This window comes from Periophthalmus magnuspinnatus, chromosome 17, assembly GCF_009829125.3.
Source record: "Periophthalmus magnuspinnatus isolate fPerMag1 chromosome 17, fPerMag1.2.pri, whole genome shotgun sequence".
In the NCBI taxonomy this organism is placed as follows: Eukaryota; Metazoa; Chordata; class Actinopteri; order Gobiiformes; family Gobiidae; genus Periophthalmus; species Periophthalmus magnuspinnatus.
The window spans coordinates 19409070-19426450 of NC_047142.1; the positions used below are offsets into that span (position 1 = coordinate 19409070).

A 17381-nucleotide genomic window follows, 5' to 3' on the forward strand; every position below is an offset into this window, starting at 1 on the left:
ATTTATCAGATTCTTATCAGCTTTTTGTGATGAACAAGGACAGATCTAATTTTTGTTTTTGCTATTTGACTTCAGGAGGGTTTGAGGCCCGGAGACACGACCAGCACTTTCTGTGGGACGCCCAACTACATCGCCCCTGAAATCCTCAGAGGAGAAGACTACGGTCAGTATCAACAATAAATGACACATCCCATTTTATTTTAATTTAAGTAATGTTTTCATGGTCATAGTACTAGACAGTAACTTTGGTTAGACCCCTTAATTCAAATATATAATCAGCAAATTACACTGGAATTGTGTTGCAAGTTGAGATAGAAGGTTTGTGTCTGTTGCTTAGCGTCAGCTTCAAAGAATTATGTCTAAACACAATTAGAACAAGAAGAAAATAACTTGCCGACTTAGTTACCAAAAGTCGTGTCTTGGCAACTCATTTGATTGTTGAGTTTGCATAAGAAAGTGTCTATTGTATTGTATGATGATATTATAAACACAACAGATTAGCACACATTTAGGGCTGTTAACTTCATTGAATCTCGCTTAAAATTCAGTCATCACTAATTGTAAATGAGCTGCTTTTTATTTGAGAGGTCTGTAGTCAGTCATCTGTCAGTAAAAGCATGTGGTTTGGAGCAGAATCCAGACATTTGTGGAAGTAATTTCACTATTCTTTGTATTAAATGGCAACAGTCATGATCCATTTTATCCTACACTATTTTAAATTGAACTGAAAAAGGAGGTGAAAATGAAATGTCATTAAGAAATGTAGAGGATCTTTGTTCATATCTACTGTAAAATAAAAGACTGAAATGATAATGAATATTAATTAGCAAATGTGTAGAAGATTATAATGTCACATAGTCGTGATTATTTTGATGGAAATATCCAAATTGCACCAAATCTGTACCAAAAATGTTTAAACTTTATTTTGAACTTATAATTAAACCAAGATTATAATTGCAATTTGAGTATCGGTAGTTGCAATTATCAGTTTTAGTTTTTAAACATCTTCAAACATGAAATGCATAGCATTCTTGAATTAGTTTAACAGTTAATATTGCAGTCTCAAACGTTAATGCTCCTGGAGCTGTTTACAATGTCTACTCTGAACAGAATCCTGCTTTTTTAGTGTTTTTTTCAATTGCTTAACACATTTTTTGAAACTTGTTTTAGTTTGATTGTTTGATTCAAACATGTACCTGAACAGGGACACAGATGTCATTTGGAACATTTCTCATCTGTTAACACAGTTCTCATTCAGACACATGATCACTGAATTCAATTTGATTTTTCAACACTACAGGTCTGTTCACATGTGGTAAAGGACATTGGCCCTAAGAGAGAAATTCAACCATAACAACAAAAAAGCACAATTTGTGAGCAGCTAAAATCTAATAACAAAAGATTTCACACACACGTCAAACAGGGAGAAGAGGCTCAGCAGATCACAGAATATGCCTATATAGACTATACTGTATATCCAGTGCACTGTACATCCACTGAGATGTCCAACTGTCTGATTTTCCAGAACACTTACACTACTACACTTCATATTGCAAAAACAGTGTTGAGGTATTTGCTCTTCCAACATCATCCAATTTTCTTTAGCATAAATAGATTTTGATCACATACTACACATACTAAATTTTGTGTGCATGTGTGTGTATATATATATATATATATATATATATATATATATATATATATATATATATATATATATATATATATATATATATATATATATATATATATAATATATAATATATATGCGCGGGTGGGTGTGTGTTCCAGTTATTATCTGTGGTCAGTGAGAGCAGGACAAATGAATGAAAGCGCAGAAAATACACAATCACTGAGAGTTTTGACGGCAAATTGCATTTTGCTGAGATAACATATTTCAGTTAACCTAAACAGAATATTTAGTATTTTGTGTGCATTGTTTTGCAAATGCCCTAATCTAGTTCCTTTTACAATTTATCCCAGAAAACACTCCATACTCAAACTTGTTGTAATGCCCCTTACTAATTGTCCTCCTGCTCTTTCCACAGGCTTCAGTGTGGACTGGTGGGCTTTGGGGGTGCTCATGTTTGAGATGATGGCAGGACGGTCTCCATTTGACATCGTGGGAAGCTCAGACAACCCTGACCAGAACACAGAAGACTACCTCTTCCAAGGTAAAAACTGGTACTTGAGCTATGTTGTTATGAACCCAAATCTTAAACAGTATTAGTGGCCAGGTTTACTGTGGCCCCTCTACATTAAACAGAATTCATTAATTTATCAGAATATGATATAAGCTGTACTGATGTAATTTGGAAACCTACATAACTATAAATACTATGAACTATAAATACATAAGAACATAAACAGTTTAATCCAACACTTTCATTCCCACACCTTTTTAGCGACCGCATAATCCCAGACCACACAGCCACCATCTGCTCTCAGAATGTGTGAAAATTGTTATAAACCAGGAAAAATGGCATTGTTTACTGTGTATCCTGTGTGTTGAGGAGAAAATTGACGATCTGACAGTGATTGAACAGGCTGAAAATTATGACATTTTGTTTTTATAAAGTAATTGATGTATAGTAATAAAGGCCATCACTTTACATGATGCATTGGCACTGCTGTTTAATTGGCTTCTATGTATAACTAAAACTGATCTGACTGTATCATCCATTTGTCTTCTTATAAGTTCAACCAACGCTGCCAAACAGGGAGGCACATTATATTTTGAAGTTATTATTTTGAATTTCTTACATTTGTTCAAATTGTAGAATTTATTAAGCAAATGTGATGTTCCTTCAGTAATGTAACTGATCAAGATATGTACGTTTGACACCTACTTGATGTTAAATATGTACCTAAAATAAGCAGATCTTATTATGAATTTAGCCAAGATGCACAGCACAATATACTATAAGATAAGTAAGTGTAAAGCTCTGTTGTGTAACATTCTGGGCAAAGCAATAACATCTGTATGGAGTCATCACCAGGCCATGTCAGATCTGTGGGGAGGCAAACCCTCTCAAGTTTTTTTTTAGGAATAAAAACAAAATGCCTGTATTGAAGGACTGTTTGCCACCCCCCACCACAAAAGTTACACAGTGCACCTTTACACGCACACTTAATTATGAAGATGCTTTTAATCTATGCAAAACAGTAAATGTAATAAATGAGGGTCTCCCTTCTTAATCTGATCACACACAAACGCAGATGGTCTACAGTGTGCTTGTGAAGCCCCTTGTGGTCCTCCATATGTTTACTGAGGTCAGCCGATCTACGACATAAATCAAGTTATTTCTCCACCTACTGCATATTAAACACAAGAAAGAATAGTACAAGGGGTAATGTGCAAGTATTCTAACACTACACAAGTCCCCCACTGACTTTCTCTCGCTTCATTCTGTCTCCCCCTCTCTTTCCTCCCCCTCCTCCTTCATAACATCTTTCCTCACCTAACACCTCTCACTCATATCTCTCTCCTCCTTTATATACTCTTTCCTCCTTACTAGGGATAGAGGAGAAAAAGAGATGGGGAGAGTGATAACCTCTTTCTTCACTTCTCCTCTCACTCATACGTATCTCTCTCTTTCACTCTATTTCTTTCCTTCTCCTTTCATATCTTCTTCTTTCTTCTCTCTCTTCCTCCATCTTTCATCCTCCATCTTTCATCCTCCATCCTCTCCCCTCACGCCCTATCCTTCTCCTCTCCTCTCACTCATCTCTCTTCCTCTCTGTCTTTCTCTTTTCTTCCAACCCCTTCCCCCTCCCCCCCTTCCCTCACCTCCTCTCACTCATCTCTCTTGTGTGTTGCAGTAATATTGGAAAAACAGATCAGAATCCCGCGCTCGCTGTCAGTCAAAGCCGCCAGTGTCCTGAAGGGCTTTCTGAACAAGGTGAGAGGGTCAGACTCCCATCGATCTGCACTGTCCCGGCCCTGAGAGTGACTTTAGTATTGAGGTCAACAGACACGCACTCACCTCAGACATGTCTCATCAATGAATGCTGCGCTAGTAGGCCTGCCACGAGAACACATTTTGAAGTTTGATATAGGGCCTTTCTTACGGTATTTTTAAAAAATCTCTCTTATTATGTTGTTTCCTCATCAAAACTTATCTGGAGTGGTGTTTGTTTCATTTATAAGTGTTTAGCACACAAATCCTGCATTTATTTAGGCTCTGGTGTTCTTTCAAACTGAAAACAGGAAGTGGTAATGCAGGAAGTGCTCCTCTGTGTTTTTAAACTCCATACTCTGGGATTCCCTAAAAGCTCTGGATTTTTTTCTAGGGTGTACAGTGTAAAAGTAAAAAACAAGAGCTGCAATAAATAAACTTATCATAACTTATTTATTCAACCCTGTACAGCTAAAATCTTCTCGTAGTACAGAAAAATAAATTCAGTACGTATATAAGTAAATAAGTACAAAGTAAAAGTACCCACGATGAATATTGATCCTCAAATATTATTGTATTGAACAATAAGTTATAAGAATTATTGTGATGCCATAAAATTATTAAAGCTACAGCCAAAAAACAACTCTCCCAAAAAAATTTTAATGGGAAAAATAACAATATAATGGGTCAATATGCTGCTTTAGTTTCCGAACATTTTACCTCCCCCTTTAATTTTACCTCCCCCGGTGCATTTCGTTTTCATCACAAATCAATGTTTTAAACCAGATGCCGTTCTTGACGATGCAGTTCACTTTAGTTTTCCTTCTTGAGCGTCTCAAAGAATGCTCTCACTTGAAATAACTAATAAAATGCCAGTAATAGTTTCTCCTATCACGCTTTCTTTCATTCTCACCCTCTCTCCTCTTCCGTGTCTCACTCTCTCCTCGCTCTCTCCCTGCAGGACCCAAAGGAGCGTCTCGGCTGTCACCCTCAGACTGGGTTCGCAGATATCCAGGCTCACCCGTTCTTCAGAAACGTCGACTGGGACCTCGTAAGTCACTGTCTATCTAATGTCTGTCGCCCTACTCACCTTTGGGTGAAAGAGGTCTCTCCCCTATTCCCTTCCTGTGCCATTTTGTGATGTGATATTTCAGTGCCAAGGAATGGGATTTTTAAAGAACATTGTGATGTTGTGGTGAGACTAATGTAATATCTATAGTGCAATAAGAACCCAGACACTAGGCACTCATTTATCAAAACTTTGAAAATCTATAAATTTCATCTCACTTTGTATTCCCCAAAATTCTGCAGCCATAGAGTCTTAACTGTGGCATTTATTTATGTATGGGACCAAATATGCCACATTTGTCTTCTGATTTGATGAAAGGCAATTATAAGGAATAAAGTGACTTTAAATTGGTTATATTATGATGAGCTCATCCTATTGGTCAGCCTTTGCCATGCATTGAGTGACAGGTGTATTCAACCAATAACAGCAAAGTGTGATCTCTTACAGGAAGAAGATGGCTTTTGTTGTCTCTTAAAGACAATAATTTGCACATAAAACACTATAAATACTAAGTATAATATTATACTCTATCATTCTTTTCAAGTCATAAGACAATAATGCTTAACTGGTGATATGTTTATTCACAGTTTATCTGTTTTAACAATTTCCATTAACATTACCTTTTGATCGGAGCAGAATAAATCTGTGTCAAAAAAGTGAAAACATTTAAATTTCTATAGCAATAAATTCTACTACTTTCTACTATATACTATATACTGTTGATTACAAGTACAGCTATAGTATTTGATGTAATCTCCTTATTTCAACCACCACTCTCTTTGTCTGGTTGATTGCTTTTTCATATGCAACATTCATCATCTCTGCTCTCATTTTTAATAATCTGGTGTGGGGCAGAATTGGCCGTGCTGCACGTCGCCTGCCAAAAAGGTCACAGCAAATCCATATATAGATTTTTTTGGTAAAGAAAAACAGCAAGCTTTTGTAGACACAGGGTCAAATCAAAAGGGTGCTCTGCTTCCTATCTCAAAACGCGTCAATGCTAAGTTGGAGAAAGGTTAAAAGAGCAGAGAAAAATAAATGATTCATTGAAGTCACATGACCAGAGTTTGAGGAAGTAGAGATGAGCACTGACCCCAAGTACTTCCTGTTCACTGGAGGTTGTATTGAAAAAGCCTTAAAATGTGAAATGAAGTATTGATTTTATGATGATTCTGAAGACTTAAGATTTGCATGGCTAAAAGAAATGTCATTCATTTTGAGAAATATTGATTTTCAGCAACAATTTTGACCACAGCAATTCACCCATTCAGTTGATGTTCTGGTCTAGAATTGGACCCAAAAAGATTTATTTTTCATTATGTCTTGGTAAAAAAACAACAACAACTAACAAATGTGTTTTAATATAAATTTCCTGAACATCATCAATACAGAAAAATACATTAAAATTTTTAAATTTCTTCCAATAAGGTTGATGAGCTAATCATCAAACCACATGTTTTAACTGACAGAGCTGTAGACCTCTTGATTAAAAGGACCCAAGCTGATCCTTCACGATTCAAAATGACAGTATTAAACAACATAAATGATCTGAAAGCTTAACTGCATATTTAGATAGAAATATTTAGATTTTTTTCAATTTTTTACAGAGTATTTTTAAATAGAGTAATCATCTCAAATGTACTTCTCTGTGCGTGTTTACTGAAACATTTAACACTACTTTGTGTTAATTTTAGTTTTCAGTTTGGTTGGGTTTGTTTTATATATGACTTCCTAATTGTAATTAAAATCATTCTTTGCCATCTTTAGGGTTTAATATTATTTTGACCTAGATGCCCCTCCTCTCTGGTCATTATGTCTATTGCCCTGCTCCTTATCTGCCCTGTCCTTCAGAGAGTGGACACTGAGAAGGGGGAGGGGGCCGTTTCCTTGTTTTGGTCTGGGACATGAACCCTCTGGTCGTGTCTGGACCCCCCCCCCCCCCCCCCCTCTCTCTCCCCCTCCTCCTCCTCTCTCCCCCCTCCTTCATGTTCACACCAAAGCTAAATGAATTATGACTGGCCTATATGGGGGGAGCATTTGAGAGCTGGCAAATAGGTTGACTGAGGTTTGGACAGACTACAGGCATTATCCCAAAAGGGTGGCATAACTTAACTGTATTTAACATATATTTTGCAATAATAAAGAATATGTAAAAGAAGAAAACTAATCTGAACTAAGTAGCACTAATATACTTAGACTTGGCATAGGACAGACTTTTTTTTGGTGTAAGTCAGGTGTTATACAAACTCAGTTTTGATACTAAGAAATAGAATTGAAACGCCATTTCTTTAGACTGATTTAATGGTGAAAATCACATTCTACTTTTTTTTTTAATATTACCATATGGCCTTATACCTGTGTAATCCCCCAGTCGTCCAGGGACTTTCCATAGTGGTCCATGAGTGTATACTAGTCTATGTGGTTTTATACTTGTTCTGATACAGCTCAAGATCATTCTAAAGCTATTCAGGAAAGGTTAATTTCTGTTCTGTTAATTTTTTTTTCGATAATTGCTCAAATGATGGTCTAGTTTTGCCAATTTTTGTATCTTTTAGTCTCTGATTTTTGATACTTTTGACTACCCTACTCAAGAGTCATGTTGATGAAAAATATCCAAATTTTTAATCATGTTCCAGTGAAATTCTTATGTAGCAGAATTCAAAATAAAATGGAAGTTTAAAGTTATTATTATTTATTTGTGTTCACAGTTGGAGCATAAGCAAGTCGTGCCTCCCTTCAAACCAAACATCTCAGGAGAATTCGGGCTGGATAATTTTGACGCACAGTTCACCAACGAGCCCATCCAGCTCACGCCAGACGACGAGTACGTTCCACAACAACACAGCTACTTTCAGATACAACATGAGAAAGTTTATTATGCACAAAGTCATTTTTCAAATTTGCCAAAAAAAAAAAAGCCAGTTTGGTCTGTATCACTAATACAAAACAGAAAAAATAATACGGTAATATAAACCATAGTACAAAATGAAAGTGTTTTGGATGAATAGAAAGTTAAAATAAAATGTATTAAATAAAAACAAAAAACACACTTAACTTATGCATTTTCCTTTTTTTCCCAGTGATGTGGTGAAGAAGATTGACCAGTCTGAGTTTGAAGGCTTTGAGTATATAAACCCTCTGCTGATGTCTGCGGAGGAGTGCGTCTGATCTCTCTCTTTCTCCTATAGACTCTCATGAACACGTCTCCGTTGCATGTTTTTACAAGACTCACCAACGCTGCTTTTTTTTTTGCCAAATCCAGTCTCGCACTCTGCCATTCACAACCACTCTGCCCTTAAAACTGTCAAGTTTCTTTTTGAATACTTATTTTTGTATCTTGTAAACTGCACTGAGATGTCATAGGGGCCTCTTTAGCAGTTAGCATCCTCGCTGCTAACTCTCGGTTCTTCCATGTTGCTGAACACTTAAAATGGCCTGAGGTGAAATGCTCGACATATGAACTAAAGAGCCGATCTTCCAGCTGGTGATTTGTATTTTCAATGCATATTTTAAATTTGTACATATTATTTACCAATAATGAAAAGTATTGAGAACATTAGACAAGGCTTTTTAGCATCAAGGTACAAAACAAGAAGACAGTGTGTAGCCTCTTTCACACATGCACTGAAACAATAGGACAGTTTGGTTTTATTGTGTTGAAGTACAGTCAAATCTGTTTTACTGGTTGGGAACGGCCAAATGTCCGATGGCAATCGTCATAAGATAAATGACCACAAATCAATGAACTAATTTTGAACATTGCTTTTGTCACTGCAGTAACACTGAGTTTTGCGTTCAATGTGTGCTGTCACTTTCTGGTGAAGTGGCACCTGCTCGTTTCTGTAGAGATGTTATTGCTTTTCTGTGATGTTCCACAGTATGGTATTAAAATCATTTATTTTAAATATGGATGTTTTTACACAAAAACACCTGGAAAAATGCTTTAACTGTGAGCTGGTTTCCTCTCCACAAATGTGACCTGTAACATGGCCCAGTAGCATCAACTGCTTTAATGCCATACTGTGGAAGATTCAAGGCAAAGCAGTAACGTTTCCATGGAGACATGCAGGGGTGTGCTCTCTTTCAAAAATGTTCCACGGTGCATCTTTAATTTTGACACTATTTTGTAATAATGGCCAGTCAGTCACCCAATATATTCTCTGCTAAACAAATAATTGTAATCAGAAATACTGTGAATAGATGGCCCTGGTGGCACCACTACCACGACTATGACGACCATTAGTACTACTACTACCACCACTATTATTAGTGTTTTATCTTAGCAATTATTAAGTAAAAACGTTGATTCTTTTGGACTTTTATACTTTACACTACAAAAATGTAGTCTCTCACATCAATGTTCAAACTAAACTAGTCTAGACAAAAAAATATTTAAACATATCAACGTAAAATGATAATCTTTGTGCATGTGTGAAAGAGGCAGACACTACTACAACATATTGGACTTAGCTTTGTCACCCCCTTTCTGTAGATTAAATTACACTAATCTTTAAAAATTATAATTATTACATCTGTATTTCCTCTTTATATTATTTAACGGTAACATATTATATTTTCAGATGGGGTTAACACTACCAAAAAGTGCTAGTATTTAGACATACAATGGTTTAGTTGTATTACTATGATTAGCAACTTCTGGCTTAGAGGTTGTCCCTTGTTGAAGGAGCTGTAACACTATTAGTAACGATAGTAATGCTAATATTTAGACTGTGAAAATAGGCTGGAGGTGTATTCACTGTGCAAATCATTACTCAAAATACACAGGACCAAAAATAAGGTACTTATCAAGGTACAGTATAAGGAAGATGTCCTAACTCAATTATATATTCAGATTTTTCTATTATTTTATTGTTCTGCCTTTCTGAAATGTGTTTGTATTGTTTTTCATTCCACTTATGTTTTTGAGATAAATGTCCAAAGCCATCACAAAGAGGTAGGATTTTTGAATACGTTTTCCTGATGGTAAATTGAACAAGCTGAAAACTCAAAAAATTTTGGGCCCATTCATCGTATTACTGTTCTGTTACTTTTTGTGAGTTGAAAAAATACTTTGAATCATTTTTTATTATTATGTTGATTTACAAAATGTTACGGGGTTAAGCCCATTGAAAACACTTGTATTTTTGGGGCTGTATATGGCCCACAGGACTCGCTCAAACCTTTTGTTATTAGTGTAAAAAACACTCACAGTAAAATAAACATTTTATTTCTCATTCTCTGGTCATATTTTTGGATCTGTGTATCTGTTTATAAGATGAATCTAGTAGAAGCTAAAGCAGTAGGTTTCAAATGTCTTCAACTGTATTTTTAGACATAATTTCCTTCCCCTCCATCTGAAAGTGAAACCACCGTTGTTTCAATAACATCAACATTTATGACACATTAAAAGTGCTCAGTGTAACTTCTAGTGCAGATGCTATTGCTTTGCCTGCAATTTTCCACAGTATGGCATTAAACTAATCTGTCTTGAATTTATTAATTTACGGGCGTCCTTAATGGAAAAAAGACACTGAAAAACATGCATTCTCACATGACCTGGGAGCACTACTTACTTGCCCCCTTGTAGATAAGTTTAATGCCACACTGGGGAATATTCTAGACAATGCTATAACATCTCCATGGAGCAAAGCATGAATAAATCAAATTAATCCTTCTAAAATTTGTGGGGGACAAAATAATCCATTTCTTATTAAAGGTTTATATGTGTACTTTATAACTTTACTGGTGAATGATCCGCACCAACTTATGTTATTGCTTTACTAGGAATGTTCCATAATATGGCATTAACTGTTTCCATTAAAATATGCATATTAAACTTGTCAACCACCATGGAAAAAAATCAGGAAATGCCACTAAGCCAAGTTACAGGTCAGATCTACGAAGAGGAGACCCAGCTCACAGTTACAATTGCATGTTTTTCAAGTTATATTTTGGCAATAACTGAAGATGTGAGTCTGGTCACTGATAAATCTCCTCGTTTTCAGATGAGTGTGATTTACATGTGGGTTAGCTAATCAAGACGCATGGTCCGACCGTATTGGTAAAGGGAAAAAAACATCACAGGGGACTGAAAAACATGGTAGATTTCTGCAGGAGCAATGGGCAAACCACAAAACTGTTAACGTTGTTGATTTTATTTGTAAATGACAGGTGGCAAATGCATGACTGACTAATTTCGGCCATACAATCAGATTCATTTTTTTCAAACATGTACTTTAATGTAAAGATAATGGTCATGATGTTATAGCTAAAATATGCTCCTAATATAGACTGAAGAGCATGCTAACAATACACGATCAATCTTCGTATCTATGATCATTACATTCATTGAGGTAGATCTGGTTTCTCAAAGACTTGTATCTGCACTTTTGTTAATAATCCCTCTTACGCAGTGCTACATTCAAGCGCACTAGTAAATAATCAACCCGAGCGGAGCACCTTAAAATACTGTATGTTTTACTAAGGGCTGTGTTTAGTTCTATGTCTACTATTCCTACTAATTAGTCCCTCAAGTAAACCCCAAACAGAATGCTTTCTCTTGCATATTTTACATCATTAATTACACAAGGGTAGTCTTCTTTCTATATTGGGAGCATTGGTGAACTGTCCTGCCTGGGGAGGTGCATAGGATAGTGGGGGGAGGCGTGTACCCCCTATCCCGTAACAGTAAGGACACAGGAACAATGTCAAATCTGTCGTCATGGGAATAGAGAATTACGCAAAAGGAATTTATCTACGTCCTATGGCTAGCTATGGAGGATTTGTCTTGCAAGAAGGGTAATTTTGAACCAAATCGGATTTAATTAAGACAATATACAGTGGTTTGTGTCGTTAGATGTTTTATGAACCTTCACAAATTGCTTATATGCATCGTCATGGTGAATAACGCCGTGCACAAATCAATCTGTTTCATTATTTCTGACCATTCGTGATTTTGGTGACCTCTGTACGCAGGGTACTGTGGGAGGCCGGTGATGTCAATGACCTTTTGACCCCCGGGACGTCCCCAGAGCAGTCACATGACCAGGAGAGGAACAGCAGCTGGAGAGGAAAAGGCTTAACGACTGTAATCCTCTATATTCAGAGTACTCTCTCCCTCCTCCTCCTTCACCCTCCTCCTCTCACCTTATCTGCACCTCTCTCCTCCTCTCTCCTCCTCCTTTCTCTCCAGCTCTCTGCTCTTCTCTCCTCTTCTCCCCCCTCTATTCCTCTTTCTCCTCTTTCTCCTCTTTTCTCTTCTCTCCACCTCTCTTCTCTCATCCTCGCCACTCGTCTCTCCTCCTCTCTCTGCTTATCTCCTTCATCTCTGTCCTCCTCATTCCTCCTCTCTCCTCCTCTCTGCTCCTCTTTCTACTTATCTTCTTCATCTCTCTCTTCCTCTCTTCTCATCATTCCTCTTCTCTCCCCCTCTCTGCTCCTCTCTCCTCCTCTCTCTGCTTATCTCCTTCATCTTTCTCTTCTTCTCTTCTCCTCATTCCTCCTCTCTCCTCCTCTTTCTTTCTCTCTCCTCCTCTCTGCTCCTCTCTCTGCTTATCTCCTTCATCTCTCTCTTCCTCTCTCCTTCTCATTCCTCCTCTCTCCTTCTCCCTGCTCCTCTCTCCTCCTCTTTCTACTTATCTTCTTCATCTCTCTCTTCCTCTCTCCTCCTCATTCCTCTTCTCTCCTCCTCTCTCCTCCTCTCTCTGCTTATCTCATTCATCTCTCTCTTCTTCTCTCCTCCTCATTCCTCTTCTCTCCTCCTCTTTCCTTCTCTCTCCTCCTCTCTGCTCCTCTCTGCTTATCTCCTTCATCTCTCTCTTCCTCTCTCCTCCTCATTCCTCTTCTCTCCTCCTCTCTGCTCCTCTCTCCTCCTCTCTCTGCTTCTCATTCATCTCTCTCTTCCTCTCTCCTCCTCATTCCTCTTCTCTCCTCCGCTTTCCTTCTCTCTCCTCCTCTCTGCTCCTCTCTCTGCTCCTCTCTCCTCCTCTCTCTCTGCTTATCTCCTTCATCTCTCTATTCCTCTCTCCTCCTCCTTCCTCTTCTCTCCTCCTCTCTGCTCCTCTCTCCTCCTCTCTCTGCTTATCTCATTCATCTCTCTCTTCCTCTCTCCTCCTCATTCCTCTTCTCTCCTCCTCTCTGCTCCTCTCTCCTCCTCTCTCTGCTTATTTCATTCATCTCTCTCTTCCTCTCTCCTCCTCCTTCCTCTTCTCTCCTCCTCTCTGCTCCTCTCTCCTCCTCTCTCTGCTTATCTCATTCATCTCTCTCTTCCTCTCTCCTCCTCATTCCTCTTCTCTCCTCCTCTCTGCTCCTCTCTCCTCCTCTCTCTGCTTATCTCATTCATCTCTCTCTTCCTCTCTCCTCCTCATTCCTCTTCTCTCCTCCTCTCTGCTCCTCTCTCCTCCTCTTGCCTCCTGTCTCCAATGCACCAGTAAAAAGGCACTAGTAACAGTGCACAGTTTAGCAGCAAAAATAGCATTTAGTATTTAGCTCCACGTTTAAATCTGTTCACGTTTCATATAAAACAGACCTATTAAGTTTTCAAAGAGGATTAGGGTTAACACTTAACTTTTTTTCAACCCTATGTGACCCTCCTGTGGCTTCTAATCTAAAGATGAAAACCAAAACCAATTTTATTAGTTTACTGTAACATGTAGATGGAAATGAAAAGGTGTAAAGCCAATAGCGCTTCAAAAAACTCCTCCCCATAAGAGCCACATCACACCTCGAGACCAAACCTCAGGCCCTAGTTATGAAAACAAACTGTAGTGTTACATTTACAGTCATGATGGGTGTTAGTTTAAAGGTCCTATATTACTAAAAAGTGACTCTTGTGAGATTTAAACCATGTTGTAATGCTGTTTCCCCCCTTGGAAAAAAACATATCTGGTGTTGTGTTTTGTTTCATTCACACATGTCTGAGTTTTTCAGTGGAGATTGGCAATTCCAGGCCTGAGATGATCTAAATGATTGTAGTAAATGTGTATGGAGTTTAAAAATACACTAGAACATTACTTGTATTACCACAGGACATCACAAGGCGGTGTTTTTAGTTTGACAGAAAAACTCAGCCTAAATATGCAGGGTTTGCGTGTTAAACGAGAGAATGAATCAAAACACAACTCCAGTTTGTGATACCATAAATGAGAAAGTGTAATATGGACCAACAGCAACATTTGGATAATGTCATGTTATTGTAATCTGTCAATACAATCCACTCTACAACCGGATTTATTGACAGGGACTGAGGAATCCATGCTAGACAAACATGCATCAAGGAGTTAAAAGGGAAAACCAGGGCTGATTTGATTTATATGCCACACATGTCTAGCAATCCTGATAATAACACAACACATGCAATACTGTGATAATCAATATAATACATATCTTAAATGAAACCGAATACGTTTTTTTTAACCACATTAATTTGCAAAACCACTCAAACACAATTGTTTTTTAAAATACAATTATTTTAGTAATTATGCATAGTGGATGGTTCAAATGGGTTACCTACACCAAATAAAATGAATGAAATGGATGTTGATCCTACTAAATGTATTCATCACCTTTATACTTAAGGTTTAAATTATATATTTTAAACAGATTATCTTGAAATCTTTTTCTTTCTTTGGGTCAGATATTAAAAATCAAAGGAGAACATCTGATGGGTCTCGATGGAGAGATTATTGCTTTGCCTGGATTTTCTATCTATCTACAGTATCTATCTGTCTCCACAGAGGCAGGTAGGTATAGCTCCAATGAGAATGCATGTATTTCACAGTGCTTTTTAGCTATTAAAACATATTATTCGGAAGATATAGATTTAATGTCAGTTTAGTGCTGTGCATTCCAGACAAAGAAATACAAGCAGGTGGCACACCCTCCTATATATAGGATCAACGTTTCATTTTTGAGTAACACTTTCCTTGGAATGAAGAACACAAACATTGGAACCTGCCATATAAAGACTATATATATTTTAGGAATTTGAGACAATGGTGCTGTATTTTTGTTTGTGTAAGAAGTATCAAAATAGTAGCAGTAGATGACGATGATAGTGGAAGTAGTAGAAGTAGTAGTAGCAGTGGTAGTAACTGTAGTTGAAGGACTCTTTTTTGGGGTCAGGTGTAGGCTAAATGCATTCACCCAAAGCACTTGTACAAACTGCTGTAACGGCTGTTTGTGCCTGCAACATGAAACTAAGCCAACCCAGAGCCTGACATTTAAAACTAGTTCAGACTAAAGACCAGACTAGAATCTAGACCAAAAGTCCAGATCAGAAACCACACCAAAGTCCTAAGACCAGACCAGAGACCAGACCAGAATCAAGATCAAAGTCCAGACCAGACCAAAGACCAGACCAGAGTCTAGTATGGTCTAGTTTCTAATCTAGTCAGAGTAGAAACTAGACCAAAGTCCACACCAGAGACCAGAGCAAAGACCTAAGATCTGGCCAGAGTTCACACTAGAATCTAGACCAAAGTAGAGACCAGTTTTAAATGTCCCGACTTAAGTCCAGACATATCACGACACAACAATACGTACAATGATCAATATGTATGATGTACTGTATGTGAATGTATTACTTTTTAAAGGAACAAATACATATTTACAACACTATTTATTTCATATTCTGTTTATGAAATACACTTTATATAGCAATGTTTTGTCTGTGTAAACCCTTGGTCGTCCAGGTCTTCGTCTTTAGCAATGTTTTGGCACATCCATGGTCCAGACTCAAAACCAGAAGAGTCCAGACCACAAGACCAAATAGACCATTGCAGAATCTAAACCAGATTTCACACCCAAGACCAGTTTTAAACGTCCAGACCAGAGACCAGACCAGAGTCTCAATCCGGGTCCAGTCCCAAGTCCAGATCAGATGGACTAGACTTTCTGAGGCCCAGACAGTTGTGAATTGTCTCATTGATTTTGGAGCCCTCATATGAAACTGAAGTGCCTCCTCCAGGGACCACTTACACCAGTCCAATATCAGTCCAACACCCCGGCTCTAATGGATCTAATGGAGAGGACTGTCAGTGTGCAAGTCTGTGTGCCAACAGTTAACAACAGTAACTCAAAAGTGGCAGCGCTGTGGGTAAAGTCGTAGAAGTGCTAGAGGTAGTAGTGGCAATAGTTTACTTGATTTGAAAGTTTGTGTTATAACAATGACATTCTGGTACTAATTATGTAGAAATTCTGATTATCTGTCATGAATTGCATATCCACAGGCAAAGGCGTATAGGATTTCCATCAGATGCCAACAGTTCTGACAGACCACCCTTTTCTATGTGCTTGTGACTTTTTCTGATTGTTATTTTTAAATACTGAAAAAATGTTACAGTGCTATTTTGAACACTTCACCATTCATAAAATATAATATTTTGTTTTGCGATGCTAATTGCTATGACAAGGGTGCTAATCTGTCATCACTTAGAAGCCCATGGACGGTACTAGCCTAACCTGTGGGCAGTCGCCTTGTCAGTAGTCTCCCCTGAGCTGACACAGACTCCATCTATCTCCTCTTCTCTAATGACTGTACTCACTCTATTATTATTGCACATATGAGATTAATGTAGTCCCCATAGTCCATGCTGAGGCTATTATGGACAATCGATCCTGCTGTTGTTGTCCCGGGATGGACAGGCAGCAGCACAATACAACTGCTGATATGGCTCTCCTACATATACAGAGGAGAGGGGGAGAGAGAGTAGGGTGAGGGGGAGAGAGTGGGGAGAGAGAGAGAGAGAGAGAGAGAGAGAGAGAGGTGAGGAAGGTAGGGTAAGAAAGAGAGAGACAGAGGGAGGAACAGGAAATGATAGAGGGGGAAGGGGCACAAAAGACATTCAATTTTATCTCAGGTAAACACAACAACATTATAATGTCGCAATGCCCTCAAAAACAAAGCAATAAGAGATTTTTTTTTTCTCTCATTCAAATATCAGACAATATGGTGGCTCATGTAAATAAAAGTCATCTATAGACAGTTGTAGTTGACCTCCGTGCAGCCCGTTGCAGATTTTATTAACTGTCATGATCACTGGAGGCAGAGTAGACAGCTCAAACGACCTCTTGACCTTTCAGAGATGGCCCATAAAAAGAGGGGGGAGGGGTGTAGAGGGGGAGCGGAGTGGAGAGGGTGGGGGGTATACCTTTTGCTCTGCGGGCATCTTGATAGTTGATTCTCCTCTCTTGAAATAAGTGATAAAAGGGAATGATAGCAAAATAGTGTTAGACTTTGTATTGCATTCACCATAATTAAATAATAATAATAATAATGATAATAATAATGATAATAATAATAATAATAATAATAATAATAATAATAATAATAATAATAATAATAATAATAATAATAATAATAATAATAATAATAATAATAATAATAATAATAATAATAATGAATAACATATTTT

General features: G+C 37.7%; 1 protein-coding gene across 1 annotated transcript in view; it reads left to right on the forward strand.

Moving 5' to 3' along the window:
* prkci (protein kinase C, iota) overlaps positions 1 to 10202 on the forward strand; it is a 40020-nt gene extending 29818 nt beyond the window's left edge. Inside the window, exons 13-18 of the mRNA XM_033982388.2 lie at positions 76 to 163; positions 2049 to 2174; positions 3823 to 3902; positions 4861 to 4950; positions 7677 to 7792; positions 8049 to 10202. Coding sequence (XP_033838279.1) covers positions 76 to 163; positions 2049 to 2174; positions 3823 to 3902; positions 4861 to 4950; positions 7677 to 7792; positions 8049 to 8136 — 588 coding nt within the window. The 3' untranslated portion in view covers positions 8137 to 10202. The remainder of the gene's footprint in view (positions 1 to 75; positions 164 to 2048; positions 2175 to 3822; positions 3903 to 4860; positions 4951 to 7676; positions 7793 to 8048) is intronic.
* Positions 10203 to 17381: the final 7179 nt, after the last annotated feature.